The following is a 15,556-nucleotide window of genomic DNA, read 5'->3' as shown; positions in this document are numbered from 1 at the left end:
CTTGAAAACACTGTGAATGTAGCTCCATTTGCCTTGCCCGATTTTCAACCAATTCAAGCATTTGTGTGACAATTTGAATTTTTTCATCTCCCAATTCTTGACTATTGATTAATGCTCTCTGGAGATGCTGCTGTAGGCGTTTTTTCTGGTTTGAATCATCTTCTTTCTTATATTTTTCATAAACATCATCAATTTCCTTTAATGTTTCTAAAAAAGGAAAAGAAAAATGAGAATGTTAGCACATATAGCATTTTTCAAGTTATCTTTCACAGAATTAGTAAAGTTAGAATGACCTCAAACCATAAAACCACATTCTATAGTATGCAACATTAAAAAACATTATTTCACAAAGACGATGTTTTCCAATATTAAAGTATATTTAGAAATAAACAAATAAAAAAGAACATAAAATTCTCTAATACTCATTAATCTTCATTAAAAAGTATAAGAGACATGAGGCTGATTAATAATCAAAGGTATTTTATATAGGCAGGCTTATTGTATGCCATTTTAGAGTCTACCTAACGCTATAGTGCCTATATTTCATTTGAACCTCAAAACAACACTGTACAGGGGAGGGGGTAAGTAGAAAAGGGTTAAAGGGGATCAAATATATGGTAACAAAAGGAGATCTGAATACACACTGCAATATACAGCTGATGTATTATAGAATTATATACTTGAAACCTATATAATTTTATTAACTAATGTCACCCAGTAAATTTAATTAAAAAAAAAACAAAAAAAACAAACAAACCCTGTATATAAAATTTACACGCTGAACTCCAGCTGTAAATCTTGAGATTCCAGGACCAGGGTACAGATTACTGCCCAACAGGATTTAAAGTTCAGTGACTTGCTACATGACTCCAGAGAGACATTACACCTTTACTTTCATACCACACCCCTGAACATTCTTAAACAAAGCAGACACAAATAACTCAGCTTTCCATCATATATGTTTTAATGGCTCTTTTATTTTGTTACACAGAGATTATGAAAACCAAACTATTTCCAGAGTAGGTTTAGGTTCGTGTTCTGGCATCAACTGACTAAGCTACTAACAAAATTACAGTAAAGTCAGCATTGAATCACTAGGATCCTGTAGATAACTCAGCAGTTGGTTCTAAGCTTTTTGAACTGCTGATTTAGGTATTCTATATCATGGAGAACATATTTATATCAATCAAAAAAGGCTGAGTCACTAGAAGGTATACAAAAATCTGAAAATATAGTTCCAGATGTCACCAAAAATTTACGTTAGTATTTTTACTCAAATCTGTTCTATTTCTTATCTTTATGAGATATAGTGCTATATGAGAGTTCCATCTTACTATAGGTGGAGAAACAAAAAATTAACTCTAATTTATCACACCACCTGGCATACCACTGTTTTATATTCCAATATTATTAGTAGCACATGGCACACCACTATTTTATTTTCTAATATTATTACTCTAATAAGAACAGAAATGTTAGATATGTAAAATATATACATCGGAACTGCCTGCAAGTATTCAATGCAACTCTTATAAATTACCTCCTCCCTGGAAATTGTAGATACTCACACTTGATGGACAACCATTAAGCCTAGGATACATGACACCACAGTGGCACCACACATTTGAGGGTACTCATATCTGCATAGCATATTTTTAAACAAAGTTCATATCTAGCCCATTTGCCCAGCTAGGTACGTGAGATTTCTTAAGAACCTAATTTTCCTCCAGGAAAAAATATAAGGAAATTATGTATTTTCCCCCAAAAACAAAATTTGAGGATTAAAAAATAAAGGTGAGACTAATTTCAAATATTCTGTATCTAATAATCTGGAGTTAGAAACATTATACCAGCACACTCACACTATACATGATATAAAAATTCACATTTTAAAGACACCTTAAGAAGTGAAAGAAGGAAACTAACACTGAGCCCCTTCTATGTGGCAATCTCATTTAATCCCTACAGCAATCCCATGAGGAAGCCATCACTTCTATATATGAAGAAAATTTAGCTCAAGAGGTAACAACCCCAGACTTTGAATGCTGCCAGATATGTATGTCTGGCTCTGCCACTTAAGCAATTTCTACTAAGCTGCATGGAAGGTACTTGAAATGAAGCACTGAATTTCAGTTCAAAAGTTATTTACCTAAAAAATTATGAACAAAATATTAAAACAAACATTGAAGTTCTGTAATAACCATATCCCATAATAAATGCTTCATTCAATTGTAAAACTTTATTTCTCTATTTTAAAGTTAAGGTTACTTTTAAGGTTCTTCAGTAATTTCTGAAAGTGTCTCAAATAAGTAGGAGAAATTTCTTTGACTGCCCATATGTCACTAAATATCGCAGTATAAGATCCAAAAACAGAAAATACTTAAGAACTAGCAAAAAAATAAAAAATATAAAATCTGAACCAAGACTACACAAACATATAAAGCTAATAAACATAAAACTGTGAAAACTGAACTTAATAAGTATGTGCAATGTGAAAAAGACTGTTGTTTTATATTAATCTTGAAACTAACCACAATCTTAATGGAGCTGAAATATTTTATCTCTCAATCTTTTATGGCCTAATACTGTTTCTCATGTTACCAGAGCTACTTATGACAATTCTAGATGGTCAAGATGAAGATTTCTTTTTAACAAATTGTCTCTCCCCCAATTCAAATAAAAATAAATAGCTTAACTTCTGTGGAGGCAAATATAGGTATATGTCTTTAAAGAAATGTAAAAGCCTGCAAGCTTTACAAACTTCAGTTATTGGAAAAACTAAAAATGTTCAATATACAATTCTTAAACACATTTTTAGGTTTCAATTCATGTACTATATGTGCTCCACGTCTGTAGAAATACCTTTGGAGAGCTTTTATTTTTTTAAAAATCAAAAGTCGAAATAGTGTAAAAACAAAGATGTGCACCTGAAGCAGCCAGGGTGTTCACCAAATGTTCTCTCACCTAATTGGACAAGTTACTTCAATTCCTTGTAAATTTTAATTTGTCCGTAAAACGAATTGACTTCGTAAGGTTATTGTGAAGATTAAATGATAATTTTCTAGATCTGGCACAGCGAGTGACACAGTGAATAATCAGTATCAATTTTCTTCTCCGCTAACAGAGACCAGTTCTATCAATCATGGATTCAGAAGGCAGAAATACAATTATAGATTCGAAAACCCAAAGACACATATATATTCTAACATGCTACGGGCCAGAAAATATCACTCCAGAAGCGAGTTCCTTAGAGACTAAATCATAAGATTAATGACGTGTCTAAGAAACACAGACCGGGTCCAAGAAGTCATCTTTTTAAAGTCCTTATGGCTATTTCCACATTATGTCCAAGGTCTGTTCCTTGATTCAGCGTTATTAAAAGCACAACGACTTTCTGTTTAAACTTCTCCCTTTCTAGTAGCATGCGAAAGGTCTAGCAAAAGTAGATGATAAATTATACTGTAAGAAAGGCTGACTCCTTGTTTTAGCTCCTTGGGTTGTTTTTGCCTCATCACTTAAACTTAGCAGAGGAGGGACCCAGGGGTTAAGGGACGCCAGGCGGTTGCCCAGTCAACCACCCACTTCCTTCTGGGTCCCGGAGGTGACGCAAGGCCCGGAACCTACGCGGTGCTAGGGTCAGTGGCGGTCCCAGTAGCTGTGTCCTCATCATGACTGAGTGGTTGGGAAAGAATCGAAAAACCACAACAAACACGGCCCAAACCCCAACACTGACTCTGCTAGGGAAGAACTAATGTCCTGCACCACTCCAACGCCCTCCCAACCAGCGTGCTCCGCCCAAATCATCCAGCGACCAGCCATTTTCGAGGCGGGAGAGAGCGCCCGCGCCCCTCCCACGTCCTACGTAACGCCTTCGGGCCCCGCCCCCAGGAACAGGGAGGCCCTCCCCGACACACACACTCGACACACACACTCACACACGCACACCCCTCTTCCTTTACCCGCAGGGACCCCTCCCCTTTTAACCCTTTGGCTGAAGGAGGTGGGGAAAGGCTACAGCCCGGAACTTTCCCGGGGGCGGGAGAGGGAAACTGACTCCCCGATTCTCGAGCCTGGAGCCAGAGAGCGGAGGGAGGGACCTCCCCGAAGTCCGCCTTCACGGCCCTCTCTCGCCCCCTCCCCCCGCACGTTCCAATGCATCTGCTCTCGGGGTGGGGGCTAAAGGGGGCTGGGGGAAGCCAGGCCCGGGAGACCAGCGGGAGCCCGCCCGCTCACTCCCTATGGCTTCCCGCCCGGCTGCACGCTCCCTCACCAGGACAGGAGGGTCTGCGGCACGGGGCAAGCCAGCGCCGAAACAAATCCTTGCTGCTTAAAATGGCTGATTCCTCTCCACGCCAGCTGCAGCCGCTGGGTCTGCAGCGGGGGCTGACGAGCGGCCCCCGCCCCCACCCTTGAGACCCCACCGAAGTCCTCGCGGACCGCACCAGGGGAAGAGAGGGCCGCGAACCCGGTCTCCCGTCCCTCTTGCCCATCCCACACAGCAACCCCCCTGTGTGCACTCGGGGAGACTGTCACAGTAGAAATAGAAAGTGTCACTTCTCCGGGCAGGCTCCGAGCGACCGTGCCCGGAGGCCAGAGAATCCGAGAGAGGGGAGGACCCGCACAGGCAGCCCTGCGGCCCCCTACCTTGATATTTGTTGTCCAGCTCTCGCAGCACAGACACGTTCCTCTGCATGTCGTGGGGCAGCGACTCCACACACTCGAGGTAGTCCTGCACATAGCAGGTGAGGAGCCGGCTCCGCTCTCCGGTCAAGAGTGCGGCCGACGAGTAGAGTTGTTGCTGCTGCCCTAACATCCTGCCACCGCTGCTGCTCCTCGCCGCCGCCGCCGCCGCCGCCTCCGCATCCAGCAGCCACACATGCAACAGTCACGGCCGCCGCGGCTCCTCTGCTCCGCAGCCGGGCGCCGCGGGGACACCGGCAGCCGCTCAAGAGGGCACAGCCGAGTCCCCCGATCTCCACTCCCCCCAAAATAAGCCCTCACTCCCCGCCCCCGCGGTAACAAGCCCAGGGGCGGAGCGAGAGCAGGGCTCCCTCCTTTTTGCCCTCCCTCCCCAGGACTAGAGCAGCGGGGATCCCCGCAGCGAAGCTGGCACCGGGGTCCCGGACGTTGACACGTTCTGTCCCCCTCAGAGTCTCCAGATGCTACCAATGTCTGGTCGTAGGTCGGATCCCCATGACAAGCCGCTTGCTGCCCCCTCCTCTCCCAATCACCCTCCGTGCCTGTCGGAGAGTCTCTCACTGGAGTGCCCCCGCCCCTCCTCCTGCAGGCGCCTCTGCGCCTGCGCAGCACTCACTCCTAATAAGGCCGGAGGCCCGCCCCTACCGCCCTACAGAAGGGTTCGCATTCTCCCGCCTTCCCTCCGCCACCCGGGCGATTGGTCTGTCAACTCTTGGCCCGGGGGGAGGGTGCGAAGGGCGGCCAAACGGCAGGCTGCGCCCCGCCCCCTCTTAAAGGAGAAGCACTGTCAGGTCCGCCTCTTTGCCCAGTATCTGAATGGGACTTGAGAGAGAAGGTGGCTGACTCCTTCCTTCCGCCCTTACCACAGGGTTGGGGAAAGTTGGTCCGGCTCCCTCCGCTGCGTGTTACCGACTTTTTCCCCATCCGTGGATCTAGCGCGGCCCCTCGCGAGCGTTAAAAGGATCAGCAGGCGGCCGATTTTCTCCGCATCCTGGAGTGAGGCCTGCGGGAACTACGCGACCCAGCGTGCAGCGGGCGCGGCTCCCGGCATGCGCGGCGGCGGTGTTCCCGCCGGGCCGCCGCCTGTGCGCTGCCCTCGGGCTGCCTCCCGCCTCCGGCTGCAGCCCTCGGGCTCACGGGGCACTCGGGGGCTGATCGCGGAGGTAGGCGGTACTCCTGCGGCCCCTGCATTTGCTTTCTCTTTTAATGTGCTCACCTTTTAAGTCTCCCTCTTGGCTTCAGAGTGTTCCCGCCCTTCCTCAGACGTAGGAGGTCTCCCCGCGCCGAGGTGTGGTGCAGGTTTCGTCCACTCTCCGGTTGTTCAATAATACGCTGTTCAGACTGTGTCCGCCCGAACAGACAACCGTTAAAACTTTTTTTCCGTGGGTCAGAACGTTTAAGCATTAAACGTCGGCAAAGGTTAACCAGCGGCATGAGGAGCACACCACCACCTGCCTTTTCGTATCGTTTTACCCTAAGACTAAAAAATGGGCCGAAGGGAAGAAGGGCTGTGTAGATGAGAGTAAAAACCAAATTCGGAATCAGGCCCACGTCCTTAATTAACTACGTAAGCGACTGTCAGGGTTTAATTTCTGTATAGTGTTCCATGCCAAGCGAAGGAGCTAATTTAAATCCAAAGTACTCTCAGTATATGTAATAACGTGTGTTTTTGAAAGAAATGGTTGTAAATAGAACGAGTACACGGATAATTTTAATGGAATGCCTATGTAAACAAACCCTATTGTGAGTCGTGCCTTTGAGTTAAGAAAACGTGAGTGGGTGATAAATTTGAATTTCCTTATATCGAGTTTGTTTGCATTGGTTGGTACACCTACCTGTACGGTGAACTACTTAGAGCACTTTTGAAACAGCTGTTAATAGTAACTGGATATGCAGAGAGAAGTCTAGACCTTGATCTAGAGGAAATTTTAAATTTCAACCCAAAATAAAGCACTTCAGGAAATTCGGCGTCTTGGGAACACACATATGTGTATATACACATATATATATATATATGTTGCTCAGTTCATGCAGATTGTCTTATCCTGTGACACTTTGAGGTTCTGACCACTTGAATATTAAGTCAACCCAGTTAGTACAGTGCATTGTATTTCTGAGAACCGTCTAGGGATTTTATTGTCATTCTTTAAATCTTTCAGATTAAGCAGTCAGGTCTTGTAAAAAAACAAACAAAAAAATAACAGTTGCTGTTAAGAACTGAATTTTATTGCTTTCTACCTGAACTTTCTGTTTCTGTTTACTCAGATTTGAATCAGTGAGTCTTTATTGAAGGGCCAAAATAATTCAAGATGCGTTATTTATTGATTCAGGTTAGACACTGTACCTATGGATTTTATTCAGCTGGAGAAGTGATCTGGAGGCAGATAAGACACGTGGTTAGAAAATACAAGCAGAAAAGGCAATGATGCAGTATACCTAGAATACTCCCTCCAGGAATCTAGAGCAAGATGAGAGGAAGGAAGGATGAGTGTGGAAATGGAGACCTTTTATTGCATTTTTATTATTCATAATTCTGTTGAACAGAAGGAAAGGAAGCAAAAAGAATACAAATAATGATTTTTCAGCTTGTGTTGGTCTAAGCCTATAAAGAAACTCTAAGATGGTAATATATGTGTGTATATGTGAATTATTTCAGATGTGCTTTTCTTGCTATATTAATTTATAGAAGTTAATCAAAGACTTATTTTCTGCTATGCTTGTGAAAGCAGACTGTGTGAGGAGAGTACTTACATGGAAAAAAAATCACCATACTCCTCAAACTCAACTTCTGACCTTGATTATTTATCATGTCCTTTTATCATGTCCTTATCAAGTCTTGACCTTGATTATTTACTATGTCCTATTCTTCTCAAATGGAAATTTGGGGCCTTTTCAGATTGGGTTGCCTTACTCTGTTAAATCAGTATTTTAAAGTCCCCAATTCTCTTCAATGAAAAAGTTAATTGGTGACATTTTTAATCCTATGAATAAAGCAAAAAAGACATCTATCTTACTTGTTCTTCAGTATATTTTCTACCATAAAATAACCCTTAAAAAAGATGAGTAACAGACATTCTCAAATTAGTACAAGTGTCTGGGATTACCTTTAATTTCTAAATCAGTTATTTTGAGAGGTCCCTGTTAGGAAATGTTTATGCCTATAAGTCTATGTCCTGTAGACCTTATTTATACTGTGAGAGGGTAAAGCAACAGCTTCAAACTCTGAAAAGAAATTAGCAAGAGGTTCTGAAGGATTTCTAAAAATATTTCCTGAGAAAATTCAGCTACTATGCGAGTCAGGCCAATTAAATTTGAAATCCTTTACTTTTTTCTACTTTTTGATATTTTAAAAAACTTAATTATGGAAAACTTCAAACACACACTAAAGTAGAGGTAATGGTACAATAAATCCTACTATTCACTCAGCTCGAGCATTTATCAACATATGGCAAATATTAGTTCATCTATAACCCCCTTGCCTTTGCTGTTTTACTATCATTTTTCTGTAAACACTTTAAATATGAAAGGATAAGAGATAGTTTTAAAAAACATATTCACAATACCATTATCCTATCAAAAAATGTTACTATCATTTAATATCCAGACAATTCAAATTTCCCTGTTGTCTCATTAATATCTTTTTACACTGGTCTTTGCTTTTAACCAAAAGTGAGGTCTTTTCTAAACCAGTACGAGGCAATTAATTCTCTGTTTAATTCAGTGAAGCATGTAGCAATGTTTTTCTAAGGAAGATATTTGGATGGTTTAAAAGCACTGTTAAAAATATAGGGAAATTCTCCTCTTTGGGCTCCTCGCATCCAAGATTAAAAAAAGGAACAATGGTCGTGCCAAAAAGGGCCATGGCCATTTGCAGTCTATTCGCTGTACCAACTGCACCCGATGCGTGCCCAAGGACGAGGCCATTAAGAAGTTCGTCATTCGAAGCATAGTACAGGTCAGAGCCCTGAGTGACATTTCTGAAGCCAGTGCCTTCAACGCCTGTGTACTTCCCAAGCTGTATGTGAAACTACATTTCTGTGTGAGTTATGCTGTTCACAGCAAGATAGTCAGGAATGGCTCTCCTGAGGCCCGGAAGGACTGAACACCCCCACCCTGATTTAGACCTGCAGGTGCTGTCCCACGACCTCCACCAAAGCCTATGTAAGGAGCTAACTGAACAACTATTCTCTGGAAAAAAATAAAATGAAAATTATATTTTTAAAAATGTAGGAAAATTCAGGATTACCACTTTAAATAAAAACTTAATATTAAAAGGTCACCGATTAATAGCCCACTGTAGAAATGGAATTGTATCTAATGCAACTAAAATCTTTTAAAAAATCTATGAGTTTGTATTAATTTAGAAAATAATTTGTTGTAGAAGGTCCAGTGAAGCATTTCTTGCTGAAAAATACCTGAAGCTTTAAATCAATTCATTAGTACAACAACAAAAAACTAACACCCTGCATTTCCCTTAAGCTCAGTTTTAAAGCATGTTTAATTGCATTCTTGCATAAATAGCACACACTAATTGTAAAAGAAAAAACAGCTAAAATGAAGATATGTAAAAATCACTACAAACTGGAGATAACTCTTCTCAGTATCTAATTATACCTCCAAGATGTAATTCCATTTTAGTTTTTTGCTTTAAGAAAACACTTTGGCTACGACTAAAGGACAAAGTTAAGAAATATTAGAAATCTGCACAATGTCAGCCTGTACATTTAGTTTATGAGGTAGACAGCACAGTTTTAAAAATGTGTAAAAATCAACTCTGCAGCTTATAGTACTATTCAGCATTTAAATGACTACTAACAGCAAGAGATAATCCTAAAACATTTTAATGAAGGGCTGTGAATGACTGGGACCGTAGTCAAGATAAAATTCAGTATAATAAAGTATCATTCTCATAACCAAGAAGAAAAACACATAATGTCTACTTTGGTTATCCCAGAAAGAAAAAAAACCATATGGTATACTTTGCATATTGCTGACCAGAAAAACATTCATTTTTCCCTGGATGGTTACCATAGTTACATGAGCTGTTTATAACATCAAGTGGGGGAACTAGGTCACGGTATTGAAGGAGTTTAAATTATGAAATTATGTTTCCTAAAAACAAGGGAAAAGGTTTAAAATTTAAGAGATTTCTGTGTTCTAAATTGAAATTCTTATCTAATTTTGCTAGTGAAACTTAAAAAATTTGTCCAAGATTAAATAGTTGATATTGTAGATATAAATTGTTCAACCTATACAACTAACATAATAACTAGATCCATAACTGTGATAAAAGATGCCAGAACATTCAATCCTTGTAGATACTGCTTTATCTTAGTGAGCTGCCTTACCTTAAAATGTTTTTACAAGTAATCAATAAACCCAACAGTAGCCTAGAATCTTGCAGTAGCCAACCCATGTGTCAATTGAAGCTCTGCCTTCTTACCTTTGAAAGCTTGAGCTTAAAGTTAGGCACAATGCCTATCAGATGCTGCTCTTAATTTGTTGTAGAGATTTTCCTATTTTATCAAATGGACAGGGAATGATAGGGAGAGAATGTACTGAAAGCCATGGTAGCATAGACATCACCCCTTCTTTAAATTATGGTTTTTTTTAAACTAGTAACCTCACACACACACACAAAGATTTTATTTAGGAACCACGTCTGTTGCATCAGAACCCTCCCAGCACAATGCTGGATAAATAGAGGTTGGATGAGGGAAAAGAAGAGAAAAAAATGCATTTAAAGCTTGCACAATTTCACATGGTTATTTTTCATCTCATGATCACTATAGACTCATAGACATTTTATAGCTAAAATTAATCTTAGATCAATGATTTCCCCAATGGAAGAGAGAGCAGGCAACAGGTGGCCTCGTTGAGAAGTTGGGTGAGCCACTGCGGCTGATGGTAGTTATAACCATCATGTCTCTAGGGATAGAGAAAAGGTTGAAGATCCCTATTAAAGATCACCTGTAGACCAACTTTTTTTTTACAGGGGATGATATGGGGACCCAGAGAATTTAACTTGCCAAGGGTAACACAGAAATTCATAAAATAAGTGTACATCTAAAAATTTAAGAGTAAAACAAATATTAATCATATCTTCTAGCTGATAATCATTAGAAAGGAAACAAGTACCTTTAAAAATAAGTTCAGATATGATAAAATTACTTTTTTGGAGAAGTCTTATAGCAAATTTAACAAAATTACTTCTAAAGGAATATTAGGATATCTGGAACAATTATTTTCAAAATACACAAAATTAAAAGGACTAGAAATCATGTATTCTTTGGACTGTTATTTATTTTGAACAGCAAATGTCTTATCAGTCAGCTGTAGCTGAAGTGAGAATGGTCTTTTAAAAATAAATTAATGCTACTTGCCAGGAGTTTTTGCTAAATCTTTTTTCCTTTTTAAATAATTCTAATTGATTATTTAATAATGCCTATTGGAGCTATTGTTAAAGTAATCGCTCTTGGCATGGTTACTTTATTCTAGCATTTTGGTGAATATTGATTTATCTTCTGAGGGTAACACATTTTTTTTAATTGCTCATTTAATTTATTTCCATAAATGGAGGCTCTCTGACTTTTTTATGTGTGAAAACAAGTAAATCTCACTTTATGCAATATACATTTTTCTGGAAAATTGTGTTTAAACCTTATTTTGCTATAATAAGTAATTTTAAATGTGCTGGTTCTATAAAATAAGAGACCCAAGTTTTGAAATAAAAAATACTTATTTAATACAAATAAGTTATCTGATTTTCTTTTATTTTCAAGACTTCCCTCAATTGTTTTGTTCTGCTTGAGAAAACGTAAGTTGTGTTCTTCATTATCTAACTGCAGCTTAGGTCTAGTTGCTTTCGCTTGTTCTGTGTTGTACATTCCAGATCCTTTAGCATAACACTTTTTTAGAGACATTAAAAAAAAAAAAAATATATATATATATATATATATACACATATACATATACATATATACACACACACACACACACGTATATATATGCATGTATGTATGTATGTATAATATATGGGGAAAATATGTATGGAAAGTATTAAAGGCTAAAAAGCATTCTGTTATGGGAAAAAAATCAGAGAATGAAGTGATTATTGAGCCATTAATGGGACCATAACATAATTTAGGGACCATAATATATAAATTATATGGAAACTACTTGTGCTACTTTTATTATAATAAAAAATACAGTTGTAATACAGGGTTAGACTAAGAGCCTATCTAACCTAGTCTTTGAAAATTTGCATATATATTCAAAAATAATTCCAAAATAGCCTAGTGGCTTCCTTACATGTTTTCTTTAGAATATCCTTAACTTTCTATAGTCTGGAAGAACAGTTTAGCCATATCTACTGATAGTATTTGCTCTGATTTAGGGCCTGATAATCTGGAGTGGGAGGGAGACTTGGTTTTCACAAGTATCATTTTGCACATTTGATTTTTTTAAAATTAGTGTTACCTTAACAAAACAAAGTTGTTTATTTTAAATATAAGAGGAGCAAAAAAAACCTTGCCATACATTCTGGAATAACAAAATGTGTGTTTATTACCTACTAGGAAAAGGACACATAAGTAGATACACTAAATATTTAGATTTTTTTCATCTTTATGAGAATTGTTCCAGTACTACTGTTAATAATATCTATACTTTCCATACCAGCATCCTAATTGCACATATATTATTATACAAAATTAAAACCAAGAAATACCACAATTAATAAATGTGAAGCTTTTGAAGACTTCTAATTTAGGAACTAATCTAGCCAGTTTGGGCTCAGAAACACATTTTTGTGAAGTTTTTTTTTAGCAGTTTAGGAGAAGTATAGGAATAGCCTTTTTCTTATTCAGCATAGCCCTCAAACGTGTAAAGAGCTTTTTAATTTTTGTGTACTCTCACTTGAGTACTTTAGGTGAAAGTGGAATAATTTTATCATTTTTATGAATCAGACGTTTGAAAATTCGTATTAAGATTGATATTACATGATAATGCCATCTATAAGTTCTGCCTATGACCTCAGAAGGGACCAATGAAATATGTCTACCCGAGAATGAGTGTTTCCCTGAAGTCTCTTATCAAACAGAGGTCTTCTCTACAGATTGAAATTTAGCAGAAGTGTTTAATGAAGAGGAATCTATGCATAGCTGTTGAGGAAGGAAAAAGATGGGAGAAGAGCCCAAATGTCATAAAGCAAAGAGGATTAGGTACAGGAAGCAGCTATTATTATTTCTGCTGTTTGGCTCAAAGAACTCCAAGAAATTGATTCCTTCTCACTGGACGTATTTTTCAATTTGGAATAAAAAATTGATTTTCCAATAAAATAGATATTAGAAAATGTATAACATTCGGGAAAACAGTTGAACATAGTGATCTGAGTAGTTACAATACCTCATGTAAGAGATTTTCAAAAAATTATTCTTTAGTGCATGGTGTTGCTTTCTAAGAAAGAATGAGAGTGACAACTTTGCTGTGATGAATATAAGCAAAAAAGCAATTAACAGGGAAATTAGGTCATATAGAAAGAAGGAGATAGATTCAGGAAATTTCTAGGAGATAATATTAACGGGATTTAGTGACAAATTCAGGGGATGGGAGAGAAGAGAGGTCACCTAGGGTTTTGACTTGGGTCATAAGTAGGTTATGGCAAGACTAGGTGAAATAGGAAATCCGGGAGATAAAGCAGGTTTGGAGGAAGGATATAAATTTAAATCATACGAGGATTATAACCCTGTAGTTTATACATCTTTGTGCTCTCTCAATCTTCAGTCTCCTCTTTCAAACAGCATAAACTACTGCTTCCTATATGTAGCCTGCTTGTACATAAAGAATAGCCAGCGATAGAAATCAGAAGCCGAGGATGTGTTGGGAAGGTTAGAGAGACTAGAAGAAATGATTTAGAGATAATGGTCTTAAAAATATCTTCCCATATGTCAGGACTTAATTAACTTTGAATTATTTCTATTAGTAAGCCAGGAATTGATGATAAGTGATAACAAGGATATAGAGACTCTTATGAGGAAAAATTTAATGCGGTAGGGTGGTTCCTTATTCCTGTCACCTCTCTAAAGGAACCATGATTGACCCTTGGCCAACCCTGAGAATTTGGCTCTTGGATTGTTCCTTGTATAAGTGATGATGATTTTGTTATATACACATATGCACCTGGAGCAATGGATCATGCCATATTGGCTTGTCAGATTGCTTCGCACAAACATGTACAGCTCGTTTAGTTGTTGGAGTCCTAAATTTCAGTTGCCATGGCTGATTGTATAGCATAATATGTGTATATTAACAGCCCCCCATAGAAGTCTTGGACCCTGAGATTCAAATGGGCTTCCATGGGCAGAGACACGCCTGTAGTTTGCTACAAGAGAATTCTTGTGTACCTTCAGACAAAGCACATTGAAAGCCTGTGCTGAACCTCGAGTTTCACCAATGCATCTTTTTCCTGTTGCTTTTGTTCTCCATCTTTCACTGTAATAAAACTTAGCCATGTGTATAACCTACTGTTGAATCTTGTTAGTCCTGGAATCACTAAAGGAAAGGGCTGAAGAAATTTAAAATCCAGTTTGTTCATCTGAATCTTGATAGGATTCACTGAAAAAAAGGATAGTCGACATATATAAGTATCTGCTGTGTGTGGATTTAAACTAAATCAACTCTTTGATCCATGTCCAGGAGATATTTACAGTGTCTATAGGGATATAGTCTCTATAAACATGTAGGGTGTTGGGAAAATGCTTATAGGCACAAGTATAAATAAAAACAAATTAGCAGTAAATGCAGAAGCAAGGCAGAATAAAAGAGAGATTAAAATTGGTAGGAGTCAGTACAGCATAAGGAATGCAGTCAATAGTATTGTAATAACTAATGTGCCAGGTGGGTACTGGACTTATCTGGGGATCACTTTGTAAATTATGTGTCTAATGCCTATGCCAACTGTAACTGAAAAATTAACAAATAAAAAATAAAGTGAGAAAAAGCCAAAATAAAATAAAATTGGTAGTAGTCAATGAAAGTTTATGGAAGATGATGCACATTTAAGAAGAAATATGGGATCACATTGTCAAATAACAGCTTTCATTTTGTTCCTCCCAAATGTACTCTAGCAGTATGTAAAAGATATAAAATAAAAAAACCTTTTTTCTGGATTTTATCTGAGTTCAGAGTCCAACTCAAGTTTGACTAAATTATTTAAGTGGAATCAAAGTTTATACTAAATTAAAATTTATATTTTATGTAACAACTTTTTGTGAGCCCCACAGTTATTCATTTCAGCTATGAGTTAATATTCTCATGTATGTATTATCATTCCAAAGATTCCACATCAATTCCTATTATAATCAATAAATCTTATCTGATAATTTCTTGCAGCTACTTAGTTATAACTGCTTATATCCAAAGATTAAGAATGAACTTTGAGAGTTCTGCTTCAGGTAATGGCCAACTAGCTCCTATCAGAGAGACCACCTTCCCACAAATAACAACTATAAATTCTGGATTAAATATAAAAAAATACCAAAAGGCACTGGAGAGCAAGCAAAAGAAGGCAAATTCTGGAGGGAAGTCAACATTTGGAAGAATGAAATGGCACTTCAGGAGTTTCCTATGTTTATGTCTCCTAGCCTACAGCGCACAGTCCTGTCAGATAACTTAATCTTAGACATTTGCAGACATAATGGCTTGAAGAACCAGAGTATGGAGTCCAGGGCAACCACAAGCCTAAAATTGATCGTGTACTACCTTGACATCTTGAAATCAGGAGGGTCTTGAATGGCCTAACTCCAAGTTCCCTTCCCCACTCAGCCCCACGGATAAGGTCCCTTAGCCAAACAATCCT

At 38.6% G+C, this 15,556-nt stretch overlaps 2 protein-coding genes across 2 annotated transcripts in view; one reads left to right on the top strand and one right to left on the bottom strand.

Moving 5' to 3' along the window:
• The window catches only part of ING2 (inhibitor of growth family member 2), a 7,244-nt gene extending 1,968 nt beyond the window's left edge, over positions 1-5,276 (bottom strand). The window contains 2 exon segments of the mRNA XM_006916363.3: positions 1-207; positions 4,645-5,276. The exon segment at positions 1-207 is cut by the window's left edge and continues 26 nt beyond it. Coding sequence (XP_006916425.1) covers positions 1-207; positions 4,645-4,813 — 376 coding nt within the window. The 5' untranslated portion in view covers positions 4,814-5,276.
• A 471-nt stretch (positions 5,277-5,747) lies between these two features.
• Positions 5,748-11,500, top strand: LOC102886017 (40S ribosomal protein S26-like). Its single transcript, XM_025049856.1, is given in 2 exon segments — positions 5,748-5,861; positions 8,483-11,500. Coding segments are annotated over 2 exon segments (495 nt in total). The 3' UTR covers positions 8,864-11,500.
• The last annotated feature ends 4,056 nt before the right edge of the window (positions 11,501-15,556 follow it).

This window comes from Pteropus alecto, unplaced genomic scaffold, assembly GCF_000325575.1.
Source record: "Pteropus alecto unplaced genomic scaffold, ASM32557v1 scaffold24, whole genome shotgun sequence".
Classification (NCBI taxonomy): Eukaryota; Metazoa; Chordata; class Mammalia; order Chiroptera; family Pteropodidae; genus Pteropus; species Pteropus alecto.
Note: the sequence above shows the minus strand (reverse complement) of the source record. Positions and strands in the feature narration are given on the sequence as shown.